This window comes from Macrobrachium rosenbergii, unplaced genomic scaffold, assembly GCF_040412425.1.
Source record: "Macrobrachium rosenbergii isolate ZJJX-2024 unplaced genomic scaffold, ASM4041242v1 13864, whole genome shotgun sequence".
NCBI classification, from domain to species: Eukaryota; Metazoa; Arthropoda; class Malacostraca; order Decapoda; family Palaemonidae; genus Macrobrachium; species Macrobrachium rosenbergii.
This window is the reverse complement of record NW_027100715.1, coordinates 545,001-563,296: the sequence shown is the minus strand read 5'-3', so window position 1 is coordinate 563,296 and position 18,296 is coordinate 545,001. Positions and strand designations below refer to the sequence as shown.

Sequence of the window (18,296 nt, the reverse complement as noted above, 5' to 3'; positions counted from 1 at the left end):
GAGAGAGAGAGAGAGAGAGAGAGAGAGAGAGAGAGAGAGAGAGAGAGAGCGAGTGTAATTGTCTTTAGTGAGTGCTTCGGTTGTTGGAAGAGGGATGAGGCCGTTAGTTTGTTTACGGCGCTGTCTGTCTGTGGAATATGTGAAGGATTTTTCGTTTTTTTAGTGTCTTGAGTCAGAGCTAGTGCCGGTCAGTCGTTTGGTCTTGGACAGTTTTTTGTGCTTTTGAGAGTTGTTGGTTTTCTTGTTGTGTACATGGTTCATGTGTCTCTTCTTTTCTTTTTTTTTTTTTGTTCGTTGTTGGTGGAGGGTCTGTTCTCAGTTTTGTTTTGTGGTTTTGTGTGCTGTGATTGGCGACCGTGGACCTTTTCTCCATCTCCAGCAACCGAAGATCAGGGTGAGTGTTGTTTGTTAGTGGGTTTGAATTCCGCCACACCTTCACAGTACTACAACTTAGGGAAAACAGATCCAAGGACATTTGGTGAAAATGAGGATGCTCTCAATAGTCGTGGAAACAGTTCTTGCAAATCCTTTTTGACATTAGCGCCTACAATAATCGTCAAGACAGCTCACTTCATTTTGCATTAACTTCTAGAATGAGTTTATTTGGTTTACAAATAGCAGATGTTACGTTAATACGAAAAAGCACCTCTGTTTTAACTCAGCTTCTTACTAAAATATTTAATTACGTTTTAATTATGCGTTTTTCAAAGGATTCGTTGTTACAAAAAAAAAAAAAAAAATTAACATTTTCGCGTTCTGAGCACTAAATTTCTTATTATACTGTAGTACCAAACAGTGCTCATATAACACTAAATGACATGTAAGGTTTAGAGATAGAAATTATAACAATCATTGTTCGTCAAATTCAAGTTTTGTTTATTTGTCACCCGCTCACCTGACTGCGTTGAACAATCCCTACAGGTGGTTTGTTCATATACATGAGCGATCAGCCCTTGATTGAGCGAAACGAAAACGCCGCCATAATTCAGTCGTAGACCCATCTCATTTGGCCGTACAATCATATCAGTTTTTGTTTCCATCATAGCTTGCGTTTTTTGACACTAGCATGAATGCCTGGTAAAGGTAAAAGAATCAACTAATATGCTCTAGTAAAAACAATAGTGATGTGTATGTGGCATATCTGTTAAGTAGTTTTGTTAACCATAGAAAAGGGAAATTTTGTTTTCTTTATCAAAAGTTTGACCACTCTGAAATTAGTAGCAGATGTATATATAAATTTTGGCATGTAAATGGCGGTAAAAATTGTTGGTCAATAGATCGGAACAGTGAGTAGATTTGCAAGGGACACCTGAGCGAGCCCAATAGCGCGAGGATTCGAGGTCCACGACTCCACGGAATAAAGACCTGTGTCCTGTGACTCCGGAGCAGTGTTGCATGTGGGAAAAATATAAATGTATCCAAAAAGTATTCAGAATGTACAAAACGTATCCAAATAATATGAAATAGTATCCAAAATGTATCCAATATATTCTCTTTAAAAATGCGTTATAGTTAATGAGAATGTGGTTAAGAAAAGTATTTTTAATTTATTAACATTCTTTAATTCTTACCCTGTTGCTATCTGCTGCCTGGTGATTGTGATTGCACAGTGACGTACAGTCGTACACTATAAATTTGGAGCGAAACTTATACTATTGGTTAGATCTTCAAAAAATATTATATTTATTAATGCTTTGTATGAACAAAAATATATTGAAGTTGCATGTAATACACTAACACTGCACAATACGATTATACGAAAACCTTTACTAAAAAAATCTAAAACTACAAAAATACAAACTTATGTCTTCTGCCTATACAGCTACATATGCTTCACTGTTTATCCTTCCTCAATGGAATACATTTTGGGCAGAGTTTATCATCAAATTACTAGGCTCCCATTGATAGCAACGAACTGCTCCCCCGTTGCCTTTGCCATAATAACAGTCCATTTACTGATTCAGTATTCAACCTATTTCTTGTGTCTGTATTAGTTTGACCTGAGAAAATATCCTCTCCACTGCAGCAGAAAAATGAGGCAGAAATAAAAGACATAACATAAATTTTGACAGATTTGGGAGCAAAAGTGTTACTCTATCATACGATTAGGAGCGATCTAGTATTTATGAGTTTTGACTGGTTTTTACTTTTTGTAAAAAATAATGACTGCAACATTGTGGATGTAAAAAGTATCCAATTCTTAAAAAAATAGTAAAACGTATCCATTTTCGGCCTCTTTATTCAATTTCGTATCCTTTTGTCCAGCGTCGTAAAAACGCACCAGCAACATCAAAATGTATCCAAAGGATACTTTCGTATCCATACTTGCAACACTGGCGAGGCGGGCGGTCCGGAGGCATGATGACGCTACAAACGGAAACGCGGCGTTGCCACATAAAAACAAAATTTAAATTCGATGAGGAATTTAAATCTGATATATATGTAACTAATTAATGAGTTATGGAGGAAGTAAATGTTTATACTATTTTAACTATATTCTTAATCATTCTCTAAGGACAACCATGTTTTTTCAGCATTTGTTGCACTCAAAAGGGTCATCATTCTTAAGAATCTACATTTTTTCATTTTCGTATAAAAGTAAAAGATGGGAAAATAAAGCGAATATTCATAATTATATACATTTTTATTTAAATTAATAAATATATCATTTGCTGGTCAACTTTCGGCAATCGTGATCATATCAAGATCTGATAGGCAACCGTTGAACCGGCATTACTGTTTGTGCTACCGTCTAGGTGACTCCAGTGATTTTTCTGTCCAGAAATCCAAGCGAAAGTGGTTTACACCCTAGCTTTTCAAGATGCGTAGGAACCGAAAGCGAAGTGCTTCGGTGAGTAATCAAAACGAAGGCAGTTAGTTTTAAGTTTAAACCAATCCGTAAACGGTAACTCTTCTGGGAAAGATTCGACCGGCCCAGGGTAGCCGGAGCCGTGCCGCCATTTTATCGGTTAGGCCACATTCCGTATTGGATGACCCCAGGAGGATATGATCGTTTTCTTTACTTGAAAATATACGGCATCCTTTGGCAATCGGCCTTGTATGTCGGACATGCTGACAGCTTTATCATAATGTACTATAGTAGCAGACTAGGCAATCCAAGCCTAGCCTTTTAGTTCCTGTCCGGTGGCTTTAGCCTAACCCTTTTGAATGCTTGATATCTTCTCGGGGTCGCGGTTGTTGATTTGAAATTTTGATCATTTTCTGGGTAAGCTGATCAGTTCAAGATTGTAATTTGTACCGACAGAAGTAATGACCGTGGCCTTTTGGGACGGTCTTGAGATTCCTAAGCTAGGCTAGCTTTCGGCTGGAACTGAAGACTGCTAAACTACCGCGACCTGGTTCCCGCCAGCCGGTGACTTCAATGGCCGCCATTTTGTTTTTCTGTTCATCCGCAAAGGGCTAGTATGAAGCACACCTCCCATTTAGCACTTGAACTGATAGTTATAGATCTAGAGGGGCGCGGTAGTAGTCTTCAGTTTTACCGGCATACCTTCTCCACAAAAATTTTTTAAATTTTACCAGTTCCCAGTTCGGCCATGGCGTCAGCAGACAAAACTAGTCAGTAATTACCTTCCCGATATCAATAGAAAGTCGTAAATGCCCGATTTAAAAGATGTGTTCAACTTTTTTTTTTCTTTTAGCATGTGATTGCTTCAGTTAAATTTTTTCACAACTGTCAGTGTCAGCAGTGGAATCAGACTCCTTTAGCGTTTGACATTAAAAATATGGTCTCATTCTGTCACTGGTAACATTTTATAAGTTGCCATAAGACTCCACCCAGCCACTTGGTAATTCTAAGCCGGCTGTCCGCGGTGAGCTAGACTGTGGCAATTGGCGTTTTTATATGTTATTTTACTTGCTTTACAAGAATTTAAAGTAATATTTTGTCGCCCGGTTGTAACTAAACTGTGATTGACCTTTGAAGACTACACGACTGGAATTACCTATTGCAGGGTAGGTCTAAGCCGGCATTCCGCGCCAAGCCCGCCCCCCACCTCCATAGCTAATACGACAAAATTGTAACTAGTAAACACCTCTAGGGTACGTTATGTTGGTATTTTTAAGGGTGTTTACTGGTTACAATTTTGCCGCATTAGCTGTGGAGGGGGGCTTGCTGCGGAATGCTGGCTTAGGCCTACCCTGCACTTGGCAATTCAAGTCGCGTAGTCTTCAAAGGTCAACGACAGCTTAGTTACAGCCGGCCGACAAAAAATTACTTTAAATTCTTGTAAAGCAAGTAAAATAACTCAGGAAAACGTCAATTGCCATAGTCTAGCTCACCGCGGACAGCCGGCTTAGAATTACCAGCCACTTTTACATGAAAAACCAAGTTGGGTTTTTCATGCAAAAATGGTTAGGAAATGATAGGGCACCAGAAGAGCCCAAAAATACCAACCTAACATAACATAGGGATGATTACTGGTTACAGTTGTGCAATATTAGCTATGGAGGGACGAGTAGGCTGGTATTTTTACCTTATAAGTCATAACTTGATAAATTTTTTTATTTATTTGCGCATAGTGTTTATGGGGTTCAAAATAACGAGAATGAAGAGCTGTTTTCAAAATTGTAGGTTACAATTTCATATTGTGTATTGGCAACTTATAAAAGGTATTATTTTACTTATGGACATTAATTGCTTTCAACATAAAATATAGGTTTTTCTGTTGTATTATGATGTGATTTGCATGATTTTGAGGTTTTGCAAATGAATACTTATCCTTCCCCGGCAAATGATATACTGATTACAGTTTTGCCGTATTAGCTATGGAGAGGGGGGTGCAGTATTCTGACAAGTCGTAATTTTATTAATTATGTATACTGTATATCATTTGCCGGGGAAGGATAAGTATTCATTTGCGATGGAAATAAACCTCAAAATCATGCAAATCACATCATAATACAACAGAAAAACATATATTTTATGTTGAAAGCAATTAATGTCCATAAGTAAAATAATACCCTCTCACTTACAGTATTTGGGGATGTTACTTACAAAGACCAAAGACAATGCTCATTAATATAGATTCCAATGACATCAGGACTTTCATGAATGCTGGGTTCAGTCATCGTTAGATGTAATTACTTTTTCAGTGGAAAAATGTAAACATAAAACTGACATCCCCATCAATCATTAACAAAGTTAAATTGGTACATCACTAAGTATAAAAACTTGTTTTAATGAAATTCAGCACTTCTGTTTATGACTGGAACATACTTTATGTATGTAAAGGGAACTTTAGTTTTAAAGTTGCCTCCCTGCACTAACTTTAAGGTTTGCCTGTGCATGTTTTGATGCAAGCATACCAGTTGAGATGAGCTATGCTTATGTCTTATGCATTAATAGAAAAAAAACTTTGGTTGTCTGCAAAGGTCACCTGTGCAGGTTTACTTAATGTGAGTGGTGGCCTTGATGCAGTTGAGTTTGGGAAGACCCATTACTCACTTGCCATCACCAAGAACTTTTCTTTGGCTGTCACTAGCAAGAATTATTGGTAATTCTATATAGTAGCTCCGTGCTTGTTTTTACCATGGGAACTTGTTTTTCCTAGACTTTTAGGTCTCCTGGTAGTGGAGATGGACTTGCTTGTTGGCGGTCAAGTGTCATTTGCCCCCTACCTCAACTCAACAGTAAGGGGGAAGCGTGGGAACACGGGGTTGCGGGTGGGGAACAACAGAGAAGCGGGGAGGAAATGTTTGTTACGGATGCTCAAGGTAGAGGGGAAAGACAAGGGGGAGCCATACGCAGAAACGAGGGAGCGGCTGAAAGCGCCGGGAGCAACGGGGGAGGGAGGGAGAAATTACCTCTAATACCCCAGCATCAGGGGTAACTGAGGAGCAGAGCGACGGAGGGTGGGAGGAAAGTTATGCAATTGGGAAACATGTTGGGGACGGGTTTGGGGATAAGCGTAAGGGAGGGGGTGGGGGCTGGGAAGGAACACTGCCAAGTAACAAACCAGGGGGCAGAATATATGACCGTGAACAAACAAATCTCACCACCGGTACCAAGACACCTAAAAGTGGAGAAAAAACAAGGGCAGGAAGGTATTCAATGCCAACTGATAGCAGCAACTTGTAAACAAATAATAGTTTGCACACAAAAAAACCTTCAGAGGAAGAGAAACAGGTGGCCTTACCTTAGGGCCCGGGAGGGTATAGGTCAGCGGCTGCCTTTAGGAATGCGTGGAACCATTCAACGTCAGGTGGGAACCAGAAAACCAAGTTATCTGGAACAGCGACTGGTAAAAGTTGCACCTCTTCCGGCCCTTTTTTGCTGCTCCGTAGGTCCTGTCGCACCTGAAAGCCCTTTTGTGGAGGTTGAGACGGTACTCCCTGCCGCAGTTGGGACAAAAGCACTGAGTTTTGAGGAGTCTGTGGTCCTGGCACAGCTTTATTAACCACTTGTACCTGCCTAAGTAATGTGCGGAAAAGTTACGGTAACTGACATAGCAGTTACTGCAAGTTAACGCTAGGGTGTGCCGAGTGAACGGCTCAGACTGGCGCGAAGTGGACGGAGCAGATTCAGCCATTGTACTGAAGTTAAACACGCAAAAAGCATATATATGTAATATTGGATAGGTGTGGGTAGCAGATAAGGGGTGTGGTGGGTTACAGGGGGGCGGTGAAAATGGGGGATTTTGGCACAATAGATTGGGGGAGGGAATGGGTGCAGAACTTGGGGGAGAAGAGGGAAACTTAGGCGGCGGTAACAGGAATGGTTCGGCTGAAAAGGCTTGACGTAGGTTATGACAGTAAAGCAATGAAACCAACTCGGGGTGTGAAAAATTGCGTTGAGAATATATATATATATATATATATTTTATATAGAGAATAACTTTTATAGTTCAGTACTGGGGTTGCTGTTTAAAGTGTATATATATATAAAATATTATTTTGGGGTAAACCAGCAGTTTGGACATGAAGCAAAGATACGGAGCTGGGGTGAAAAATGTCTTTGAAGGATTTGTTTTTTTGGGGGGACATAGACACTTATGCTGGGTTCAGTACTGGATTGGATATGGAAGCTCTTTGGCTTTAAACGGAAATGAAAGAAATGGAGTTGAGGTGTGGATAATGTGTTTTGGGAAACTGAAGGGGTACAATACACTTTGGAGTTTATTACTGGGTTGGCGGGGGTAAATGCATTTCACCATGATGTTATCTTTGGGCATTGAATTTCCCTGCCACATTATTACTGGCTGAGAGGGTTACCTGTGTTGCAACAGGTGGCAGTGAGTGCAACTGGGGAAACTTGGACAAAAGTAAACTAAAAATTTGTGGCTTTGGGGGAAAGTAAGGAATGGAGCTTGACACTTTCGCTGGGTTTAGTCTGTGTTGGCGGGGTAAATGCATTTCCCTGTGAAACTATTTTTCAGGGGTACAAATTTCCCTGTGTCGCATTCAGTACTGGCTTATTACTGTGTTGCAAACAAGTGACAGTGAAACTGCATTTCAGATGGCTGGTTTATAAAAGTTGTTCCTTACTGAAAAATGTAAGAATCTTGCGTTCTGAATGTTATTGAAAGAAACCAAATGCTTAGTACTGGCTGAGACAGGTAAAACGAAACTTACCTGTGTTGCAACAGGTGGCAGTCAAGAGTGATTAACCAAGGGTGGGGTACAACATCAAAAGTAAACTAAAAAATTTGTGGCTTAATGGAACGGAAAGCATAAAAATAAGTTTGGGAAATGGAGTTTTCACATTTGGGTTTGGCTGGAAGATTAGTCATGATTAGTACTGCTTGGGCAATAAATGCATTTCCCGTGACTGGTAGTAGGCAGGTATTGTATGGTTGAAATCGCGTTCCTGTGAGAAAGAAACATGTTCTGTTTTGTCTGGCTCTCCGATGGGGGATACCTGTGTTGCAACAAGTGACAGTGAGTGCAACCAAGGGCAGAGAAACTTATAAAAGTAAACCCAAAAATTTTGTGGCTCTGGGGGAAAGTAAAGAAACTGAGCTGGGGTGTGAAAAATCAGTTTTATATAAGTAACCTACCAAATAATTACATAGCTATAGTTTCTACTTTACGTGGCAGCTCAAAATTCGAAATTCGCGGCAGCACTCTTTTGTTTTGAGTAGGTATGTTGCCCCGCCCACTTTCGGGGAAGAATAGGTACAACTTAGCTAAGGAGCTCAATTCGTTTCTGCCGGTTAATGACTGAACATCAGTTATTAGCAGCTCTCATTTTCGTTTTCACCAAATGTCGGAGATTGTCTTTGGTGAAGTACTCTTTTGTTGGTAGCGCAGCTATTAGCTTAGCTAGTTTTTTGGATAATTTGATTGTTACTTATTCATTTGGAATTCTTGACCATTATGTCCGACTCTAGTTTATCCAGCTTTAGGTACTGCAGCAAAGGCTGCAAAACTAGACTCACGTCGGTTAAATACGACCAACATACAATTTGTTGTACTTGTAGGGAACAAATTTGTTCTCCTGAATTGACTTGTGACAAATGTAAAGACTGGGATCAGGGTAAATGGAAAACTTGACAGTCTCATTTCGACAAATTGAAAAGGGACAGAATTAGGAAAGCCACAGCTAGGGCCAAAGCAAAGACTCCTGCTAGTATGGGCCATTTTTCAAGGAAAGATATTGATGTTTTACCTATCCCTTCGACGCCTGTGACAGGCTTTTCTCCCATTTCCAGCCCTACAGCTTTTCCTGTCACTCCTGTACCTAATTCTTATTGTGCTGAACCCAATGCCATTGCCAGCTTAGAAGCATGGGTAGACCTGAAATTTAATTTACTTGTAAATACGGTGTCCCAAGTTGGGAATTCTGTGAAAGTCCTAATGGACAAATTTAATAGTGTTGTGTCAAGTGATGTGTCAGTGGAGGGGGCGGCTGTTCGTCCCACCGTTGCTCCTAGACCAAGGTCCCTGCTAAACTCTGCTTGCAAACATGGGAGGAAGCAAACTGACAGTCCAAGGGAGGTCGGTGGGGTTTGCCCACGAGCAGTCGTCGCCTCATCCGAACCCGTTGTCCACCGATCCCAGGCTGCGGACAAATACCGTTGGAAAGGTATTAGATTAGATACTCTCACTCTTTCTTTGAGTGGATCAGACTCGCCCACATCTAAGAGACGTAGTTACCATTTCTCGCATGTGTCTAGACCATGGAAAAGGCTAGGCCCTTCTATGGACTCCGATTCTCCCCAGCCTCGTAAGCGAGCAGTTGAGAGAGATCATAGCCCTCTCCCGTCTTGTAGTTTCTGGGTGTCACCGACAAGAGATTCTCGCTCTCTCGCGCAAGAAAATGCCCAGGTAATGTTCGTAAACGCCAGTTCACAGATGGTTCAGAATCCGACCTTTCACCTTCAGAGTGCCCAAGATCCGAGCGCCCATCATCATATGAGCGCACACCTTCGTCTGAGCGCCCATCACATGAGCGCACAGCTCCAACCTTACCTGTTCGGGAACACCCAGCTTCCAAGACGGAAGAGCCCGTGTTGGTCCATTCGGAGCGGGAACGGCAGTCTTCAGAGCGCCCATTATTGGCGAACCAAGCGTCCACGGACAGGGCATTTGCTTCAAAGGAGTCTCTGTTTGCTTCTACAGCGGGTGGGTGCATATCATCCATGCGCCCAGTTGCGGGTGGCGCATCTTCAATCAACCCCTCTTCTAATGCGGTCGTGACCTCTCTTCAAGAATTTCCTCCAGTCCCTATAGACCCTTCTTTGGTGCCGCTTCAACTCTGGCTTGACAGAATGTTGAGCCTTCTTGAGAAACCAACTCCAGCAGTACAGGACACCGCACAGGACTCCATAGAACCTCCAGGATCTCCCGTTTTGTCCGCTGAAGAACCTGTAGAAGAGGAACATCCTACCTCTCATTACTTGGCTTTACTCAGGTTTTTCCTGGTCTGCTACCCGTCGTCCTTCTCCCCAGTCGTTCCTTTATCGCCGGGTTCAGCCTACCTCGGCATGCGTCAACCTCCAGGTACCACCAGACTTCCGCGTCTAATGTTTTCTTCGTCTTCGAAGAAAGCTTTCGGCCGTATGGATGCCTGGCTTGCAGAGAAGAGGAAAGTCGGGAAGGCAGTTTTCTGTTCACCTCCTTTGCGCTTAGTAAGACAGAAGTATCTGTCTCAGGCAACGGGAGAAGCTCCATCCTTGGGAGGTGCTGCCCCCTCTCAAGGAGACTTCTCCAGTATAATTGATGCTCTCGTCGTTCGGTCTACGCTTCAGCCAGAATTCTTTTTTCATCCTCAGAATTGGACCACCTTCTCAAAGATATTTTTAAAGTATTTGAGATTTTTAGTTTCTTAGACTGGACTATAGGAGCCTTGACTAAGAAAATAGAAGACTGTGCGTCACTACAAGAAAACTTTGCATTGGACTGGCTGGGTGTTTTGGGGTGTTCAGATAGAGCTGTTAGAGATGGAGCAGTAGAGCTAGCTACCATTTATGGTGCTCGTTTGCAGCTAAAGGTGTCACTCCATCAGAACGTTCCTCGCTTCTGTTTGCTCCTTTAGTCAAAGATAACCTATTTCCGCAAAACATCATAGATCGGATTTCCGTCGATCTTCAGAAGAAGTCAACCCAAGACCTCATCACCTAATCCACCAAGAGGTTGAATTTTCCTGCAAGAACAACGTCTACTGCAACTACTAGGACGTTGTCACCCCTGCAACAACATCCCTTTCGAGGAGGTTAGAGGCCGTCTACAGTCCCGTTCGAGAACCAACCTTTGAACCTCCAAACCATCTAGAAAACCATTCATCAAGTCCAACATTAGAAAATGAGACTTCTGTCCTCCGTGTCCCAGTGGAAGCTAGACTGTCACATTTCTGGCCAGTATGGGAGAAGAGGAATGTGGAACCGTGGGTGCTGAAGGTTTTAAGAGAAGGTTATACAATCCCCTTCGAGGAAAAACCTCCATTAGTAACCTCTCCAATCAGCTTAGCAGCCCACTCAGTAGACTCAGAGAAGTTTTCAGCCCTATCTCGGGAAGTTTCAACCCTTCTGGAAAAGAGAGCAGTGGAAACAGTAGAGAATGTAAACTCAAGGGGATTTTACAACCGTCTCTTCGTGGTTCCCAAATCATTGGGAGGATGGAGACCTGTCCTGGACGTCAGTGCCCTGAACCGCTTCTCTCAAACAACGAAATTCAGAATGGAGACGAATCAGTTTTGTCGGCCATCCATCAGGGAGACTGGATAGTCACAATCGACATGCAAGATGCGTACTTCCATATTCCAATTCATCCGGACTCCAGGAAGTATCTTAAGATTCGTGTTCCAGGACAGAGTCTTCCAGTTTCGGGCACTCTGCTTCGGACTATCCACAGCCCCTCACGTTTTCACCCAGGTACTCGCACCCCTTGCGAAGTGGCTTCATCCTCTAGGGATAAACATTTCTCTGTACCTGGACAACTGGCTCCTACGCTCCCCCTCGAATTATCAATGCACGGAGGACTTACGGAAAACGCTTCATCTTGCCCAAGAATTAGGACTTTTGATAAATTTCAAGAAGTTGCAATTAGTCCCCACTCAGTCTATTCTCTATTTGGGGATAGTGATAGACTCTCGGAGTTTTCGGGCTTTTCCATCCCAACAAAAAATACTTTCTTGTTGAAGGAAAGTCCAGGACTTCGTGACTCGCAACTCCTGCTCAGCCAACGCATGGGTGAGTCTTCTCGGAACTCTCTCATCCATCGAGAAGTTCGTTCCATTGGGCAGACTGCATTCAAGAGCACTTAAATTTTACCTCGAAGCCAATTGGAACAGGAAGTCATTCCCGGACTCATTCATTTTCAACATCACTTCCCAGATAAAAGAGGACCTCAGATGGTGGTTGGCAAAAGAGATTTTCGGCAGGAAGGTCTCTAGCTCCAACGAACCCCGACCTAACGTTATTCTCCGACGCTTCGGATCTGGATTGGGGATCCCTCCACAACAACATGAAAGTATCGGGAACTTTGTCTCCTTCTGAGAGAAACCTCCACATCAACGTGAAGGAACTAAAAGCAATTCAACTTGCACTTCTACATTTTGCAACGATAACCTACCACAAAACAGTAGCGGTTCATTCGGACAGCATGACCGCACTAGCGTACATCAAGAACCAAGGAGGGACCCATTCTTTTACACTCAATGAAGCGACGAAGGAGCTTCTTCTTTGGGCAAGGAACAACGAAACTCATTTAGTGACTCGATTCATTCACAGCAAATTGAACGTCCTGGCGGACGAATTAAGTCGAGGAAAACAGGTCCTACCGATGGAATGGTCACTCAATCCACAGGTATGCACCGACCTGTGGAAACTGTGGGGGAAAGCCGTTGATAGACCTGTTCACGACGTTAGGAACAATCGTCTTCCGTTGTATTGCTCCCCAGCCCTGGACCCACAAGCATGGGCAACAGATGCCATGTTGTAGGACTGGTCGAATCTCGACCTTTACGCCTTCCCTCCCTTCAGCATGGTGAGGGAAGTGCTGAGGAAGTTCAGTTCTCACGTCAACGTGTCAGTGACACTAGTTGCTCCCTTTTGGCCACACAGAGTGGTTTCCCGATCTTTTGAGCCTTTTGACAGACTTCCCAAGGCTGCTTCCTCAGAGGAGAAATCTTCTCAGACAGCCACACTTCCTCCGATACCATCAAGGATTATCCACTCTCACTCTGACAGGCTTCAGACTGTCAGGGAACTTGTCAGAGCGAAAGGATTTTCAAGAAAGGCTGCAGAGGCTATAGCTAACTGGAGACGACAATCTTCCTCTGCAGTCTATCAATCCAAGTGGGCAATTTTTAGGAAGTGGTGCCAAGAACAAAGAATTTCCTCTTCTAAAACTTCTGTAACTCAAATCGCAGATTTTCTTTTATACCTCAGAACAGCGAAAGGGTTCTCAACATAGACCATCAAGGGTTACAGAGCGATGTTAAGTTCAGTATTTAAACATAGAGGATTAGACCTGTCCTCCAACCAAGACATAAGTGATTTAATTAAACATTTCAACACCAGTAAGCAAGCTAAACCTGCAGGAGTCACTTGGAACTTGGACGTGGTCCTCAACTTTCTTTCAGGTCCACTGTTTGAACCGATGACCTAGTCGTTCTTCAGCAATCTTACGAAGAAGACATTATTCTTGGTGGCACTTGCTGGCCAAAAGAGCCAGCGAACTTCATGCCATTGACAAAAGGATAGGCTTCTCACAAGGCAATGCAGTATACTCGTTAATTTTAGAATTTTTGTCCAAAAATGAGGATCCAGCTAACCCTTGGCCTCGCTCCTTTTCTATCAAGAGCCTCTCAGAAGTATTAGGCCCAGACGAGCAAGAGAATGTCTTCTACCCAGTAAGAGCTCTAAGAGTATACCTCGAGAGAACCAAAAACCTTAGAGGTTCGGCCCCTAATCTTTGGTGTTCCGTTAAAAATCCCAACCGTCCTTTGTCCAAGAATGCACTATCATTCTTTTTAAGATCCGTAATTTCGGAAGCACATTCGGGAGTTCAAGACGATTTGCTACCCTTGTGCAAAGTAAGGCTCATGAAATAAGAGCTGTGGCAACGTCTTTGGCTTTTAAATGTAAGCTGTCTCTCTCTTCGATTTTACAAACAACTTTTTGGGGGTGCAAGTCAGTGTTTGCCATGTTTTATTTGCGGGACGTTGAGACAGTGTATGAAAAATGCAGTACTTTAGGTCCATTTTTCGCAGCTGGCATGGTATTGGGGGATGAAGGATAGGCGGAATGCCTTCCCTTTTCCTCTATCCACTCTCCTTGAATAAGGGCAGTCGTACTTCTTGGGAAGTTTGGGTTACCCTGATCTTAAGTGTCATCAGTTGGTTTTTGTGGTGTTGGCTAAAATGTCGTACGGTGTAGGTTAATTTTATCTGGTCTTTGTTATTGTGTTGTACTGCGCCCAGGGCAAGGGCAATCCACATATCATTATATGACCCATTTGGATTTATTAGCTTTGGCAACCTGCAATTGACCTATGTTACAAAGCACCCACTCAGTAGAGGTGATTCTTGGCTCTACCGCCACACCACTACAGGTCGAGAGGAGCCATGACCAGAGGCAGTACCTGTCTGCTGTTGCTCCCTCACCAGGTAAGGTTTCAACAAGCATTCCAAGATGCTAGCTAATTTGCTATCCCAAATTAACCCCCCATATCAAGTAGTTTTTTAGGTAGTATATGTCCATTCATCCCACCTCCACTCAATGTGGGATTCAGCTATGTAATTATTTGGTAATTTACTTGACATTTTTATAATAAAATGAAGTTTTATATATACTTACCAAATAATTACATGATCAGAGCCCGCCCTCCTCCCCTCTCATGGACATAGAGCATAAACGAATTGAGCTCCTTAGCTAAGTTGTACCTATTCTTCCCCGGAAGTGGGCGGGGCAACACACCTACACTCAAAACAAAAGAGCGCTACCGTGAATTTCGAATTTTGAGCTGCTTCTTTGAAAGTAGAAACTAAAGCTATGTAATTATTTGGTAAGTATATATAAAACTATTTTATTATAAAAATGTCATTTTGGGGAACCTTTTGGGGGCACAAATACACTTTTGGTTTTCAGTACTGGGTTGGGGGTATATGCATGTGTGGCTTTTGGGGGCCAAGAAAGAAACAGAGTTGGGGTGTGAAAAAGTTTGGGGAAGGTTTTTTTGGGGGAGGGCAATTAGACTTCAGAAAGAGTACTGGGTTGGGGTGTTCGGGTAAAATCCATTTTTTGTGACCAGTAGTAGGCAGGGGGCGTTGAAACTTGTCTTGCAGACATGTTAGTACTGGTTCGGGGGATATCTACGTTGCATCAAAGAAGCAAGCGGTTTTCCTGGGTCCACCATTCAAAAGTGTAAACTCAAATATTTGTGAATGTCTCCTTATATGTTGAGTTAACTTATAGTTTGGGAGGTTTGCATGCACAGTATGTCAGTGCAATGCATGAGGAAAACATGTCAACAGATAATTGCAGTTGTCGGACCTTTATGGACCGTCCATAAGGGACTGTGTCGCCGGTGTCATTACCTAACACGGATGTGAACCACGGAAACATTGGACAGTCCCCACTCGTAGGTAGGCATGTTAGCAATTTTAAGCAGTAAAGATTAGGGTTTTCTCAGCATCCTAACAGCGCAACGTGATTGGTTAGTTAGGGGTTTTTTAAAATCTTTTGAGAGTCCTCAGTAAGGGGCTGAGGTATGAACAGATGGCTCCCCTATAAATGTTTGGGAGGGCAGCAGTAATGGGGTTTGTGCTTAATGTTCTTGTTTGTTCTCTGTTTATTTCGTAGTTTCTCATGTCTGGGGTGCCAAAAAATGTAGATTTTGGCCGGTTTCTCATTCCCAGCCATGTACCCCACCCATACCCCCGCTTTCCCAAGGGGTCCCCAGAATTGTAGGGCAGAAACAAGCGGGGGAGCCGTTACATAGCCATCTAACACTCTCCCCGGGGGTATACCCCACCCAGAACCCTGCAGTCCCATCGGGTCCCCTAGCTTGTTGGTTGAGGGGGAGCAGATCACCTGTCGCCAGGGTGTATACCCCACCCATAACCCCGCTTTCCCATCGGGTCCCCCTACCTTGTTGGATGAACTTCAGGGGTTAATTACAGGTTAACCCAGACTCCTCAGCGCCAAAAATGAAAGGTAAATCATAATTAGCAACCAAAAACTGTAGAAAAGGTCAAACCACCTGACCATCGGCACCAGAGAGCTACTATATAGTTCTACTGAATTATTATTCAATTAAAATTTTTTTTGAAAGTTGGATGGGGGATAGACATATCCACTGTACATTACATTACATAAATTTTTCCTATAAAATTGATTACCCTTCACCACATTTCTTAATTATACATGGAAATTACGTTTCAACTAATTGCATTAACACGTTGGGCCAAAACCGTCTATCCTGAAATTTCATTAGTCATAACAATTTGAAGTTTGCACAAAGTTGAATTACAAAAAAAAAAAAAAAAAATAATAATTCTATAGGGTAGTTCCATGCCTGTTTTTACCTTGGGAACTTACTTTTCCTGCACTTTTAGACCTCCTGGTAGTGGAGTTGGGCTTCCTTGTTGGTGGTCAAGTGTCATTTGCCCCCTATGTTAACTCAAAAGGAAGGGGGAAGTGTGGGAACACGTTGTTGCGGGTGGGGAACAAGAATGTTGCGAAGTCAAAATGTTTACATTACGGGTGCACAAGAACAAGTGGGAGCCATGCGCAGAAACGAGGGAGCGGCTGTGGGGAGCAAAGACGGGGCGGAGGGAAGGAACACCCTCACAATGCCCCTGTGAACAAACAAAACCCAACACCGGTAGAGGATAAAAGTCAGAAGAAACAAGCTGCCTTTAAGAATGGGCAGTGGAACCTGGTGTTGGGTGCAGGAGAAAAAATTTTAAAAGTAGAAAACACCTTGACAGTCAGGGGAGCCTACAAAATTGTATTTCCTCCTGCCGTGGAACCTGGGGATGCTGGCTCTGAGTTCCAGCCACCTCCTCTCAGTGGTGTTGGTGTGGGCACTGGATTCGGGGTCGACAAGGTTGAGGGAGTGGTTGACCGTCAGTTGGGTGTAGCCTTCGGCGCCGAGGGTATCATAGGCCTTCCAACAGTCAGAGATGACAGTAGTGCCGGGGAGGATAAAGTCCTTGATAATGGCCACTAAAGTTGCGGCACTCCTGTCCTCAATGGGAACAACGAAGAAGTCCCGCGTCTCCCGACAAATAGCGCCAAAGACCCACTGGCCCTCAACCACCCGGCCAACGTTGTACTTGCGTTTCCCGAACTTTGCCTCGTCTATCTCGACAGTAGTGCCGGGCCCACCAATCCTCCTGTTTTGCTTCACACACCAGTTGACGATTACCTCACGCTCAAAACTAGACCAGTCATTAATTGAGGCGTTGCTCTAGTTAAGTTCTGACCTAGCAGCGGCATAAGAAAACCAGTCAGACACGTATATGAAGCAAAAAAAAAAAGAGAGAGAGAGACTGTCTCAACGTCGAGGCGGGAACCAGAAAACCAAGTATATATTCCTGAACAGCGACTGGTAATAGCTGCACCTCTTCCAGCTCTTCTTTTTGGCTGCTCGCACCTGAGTTCCTGTCGCACCTGAAAGCCCGCAAATGCACTGGGTCTTGAGGATGTCGAGGTCTTTGCACAGCACTAATCAACCACGTTACCGCAGGTTAGTGGTACTGCAGGTTAGCTGCTGTGCCAGGTTAATGGCTCAGGCGCATGCGAAGTCGACGGAATGGATTCAGCCATTGTACTGAAGTTATAGGCATGGGTAGCAGGTGCGGGGTTTGGTGGGTTAGAGGGGAGTGAATTGTAGGGGGTTTTAGTGCAATAGTTGTTGGGGGGAGGGAATGGGTGAGGAGCTTGTGGGTGGAGAGGGAAACTTAGGTGGTAATGTAGGGGTTGTTGGAATTTCCCTGCGCCACGTTCTGTACTGGCTCGGGGTGGATATATGTGTTGCAACAAGTGGCAGTGAGTGCATCAGGGGGCGGGGGAACTTATGAAAAAATAGTTTGGAGAAACTGTTTTTTTGGGGGCCACAAATACACTTTCGCCGGGTTCATTACTGGGCTTGGGGGGTATATGCATATGTGGCTTTTGGGGGGAAGTAAAGAAACGGAGTTGGGGTGGGAAAAATGAGTTTGGGGAAATTGGTTTTTTTGGGGGCACAAATAGACTTTTGCTGAGTTTAGGAACTTATGAAAAAATAGTTAGGAGAAACTATTTTGGGGGAGCACAAATACACTTTTGCCAGGTTCAATACTGGGTTGGGGGGGTATATGCATATGTGGCTTTTGGGGAGAAGTAAAGAAACTGAGTTGGGGTGCAAAAAATGGGTTTGGGGAAATTGCTTTTTTGTGGCCACGAATAGAATTTTGCTGAGTTGAGGGAACTTATAAAAAAATAGATTGGAGAAACTGTATTTTTGGGGGGCACAAATACACTTTCGTCGGGTTCAGTACTGGGTTTGCGGGGGTATATGCAAATGTGGCTTTTGGGGGGAAGTAAAGAAACTGAGTTGGGCTGCAAAAAATGGGTTTGGGGAAATTGGTTTTTTGGGGCACAAATAGACTTTTGCCGAGTTTAGGGAACTTACGAAAAATTAGTTTGGAGAAACATTTTTTGGGGGCACAAAATACATTTAAGCAGTAAAGTTTTGGGGGTTTTCCTCAGCAAGGGGTTAACACCGCAACGTGATTGGTTAGTTAGGGGTTTGGGGGGGGTTAGCTCCCTAATATCAGAATTTCCTCAGTGAGGAGCTGCAACATGAACAGATGGCTCCCCTGTAAGTGTTTGGAACGGCAGCAG

General features: G+C 43.4%; 1 protein-coding gene across 1 annotated transcript in view; it reads left to right on the top strand.

Moving 5' to 3' along the window:
* Window positions 1-2,722: 2,722 nt before the first annotated feature.
* Window positions 2,723-18,296, top strand: part of LOC136837808 (uncharacterized) — a 110,446-nt gene continuing 94,872 nt past the window's right edge. The window contains exon 1 of the mRNA XM_067102714.1: window positions 2,723-2,851. Coding sequence (XP_066958815.1) covers window positions 2,822-2,851 — 30 coding nt within the window. The 5' untranslated portion in view covers window positions 2,723-2,821. The remainder of the gene's footprint in view (window positions 2,852-18,296) is intronic.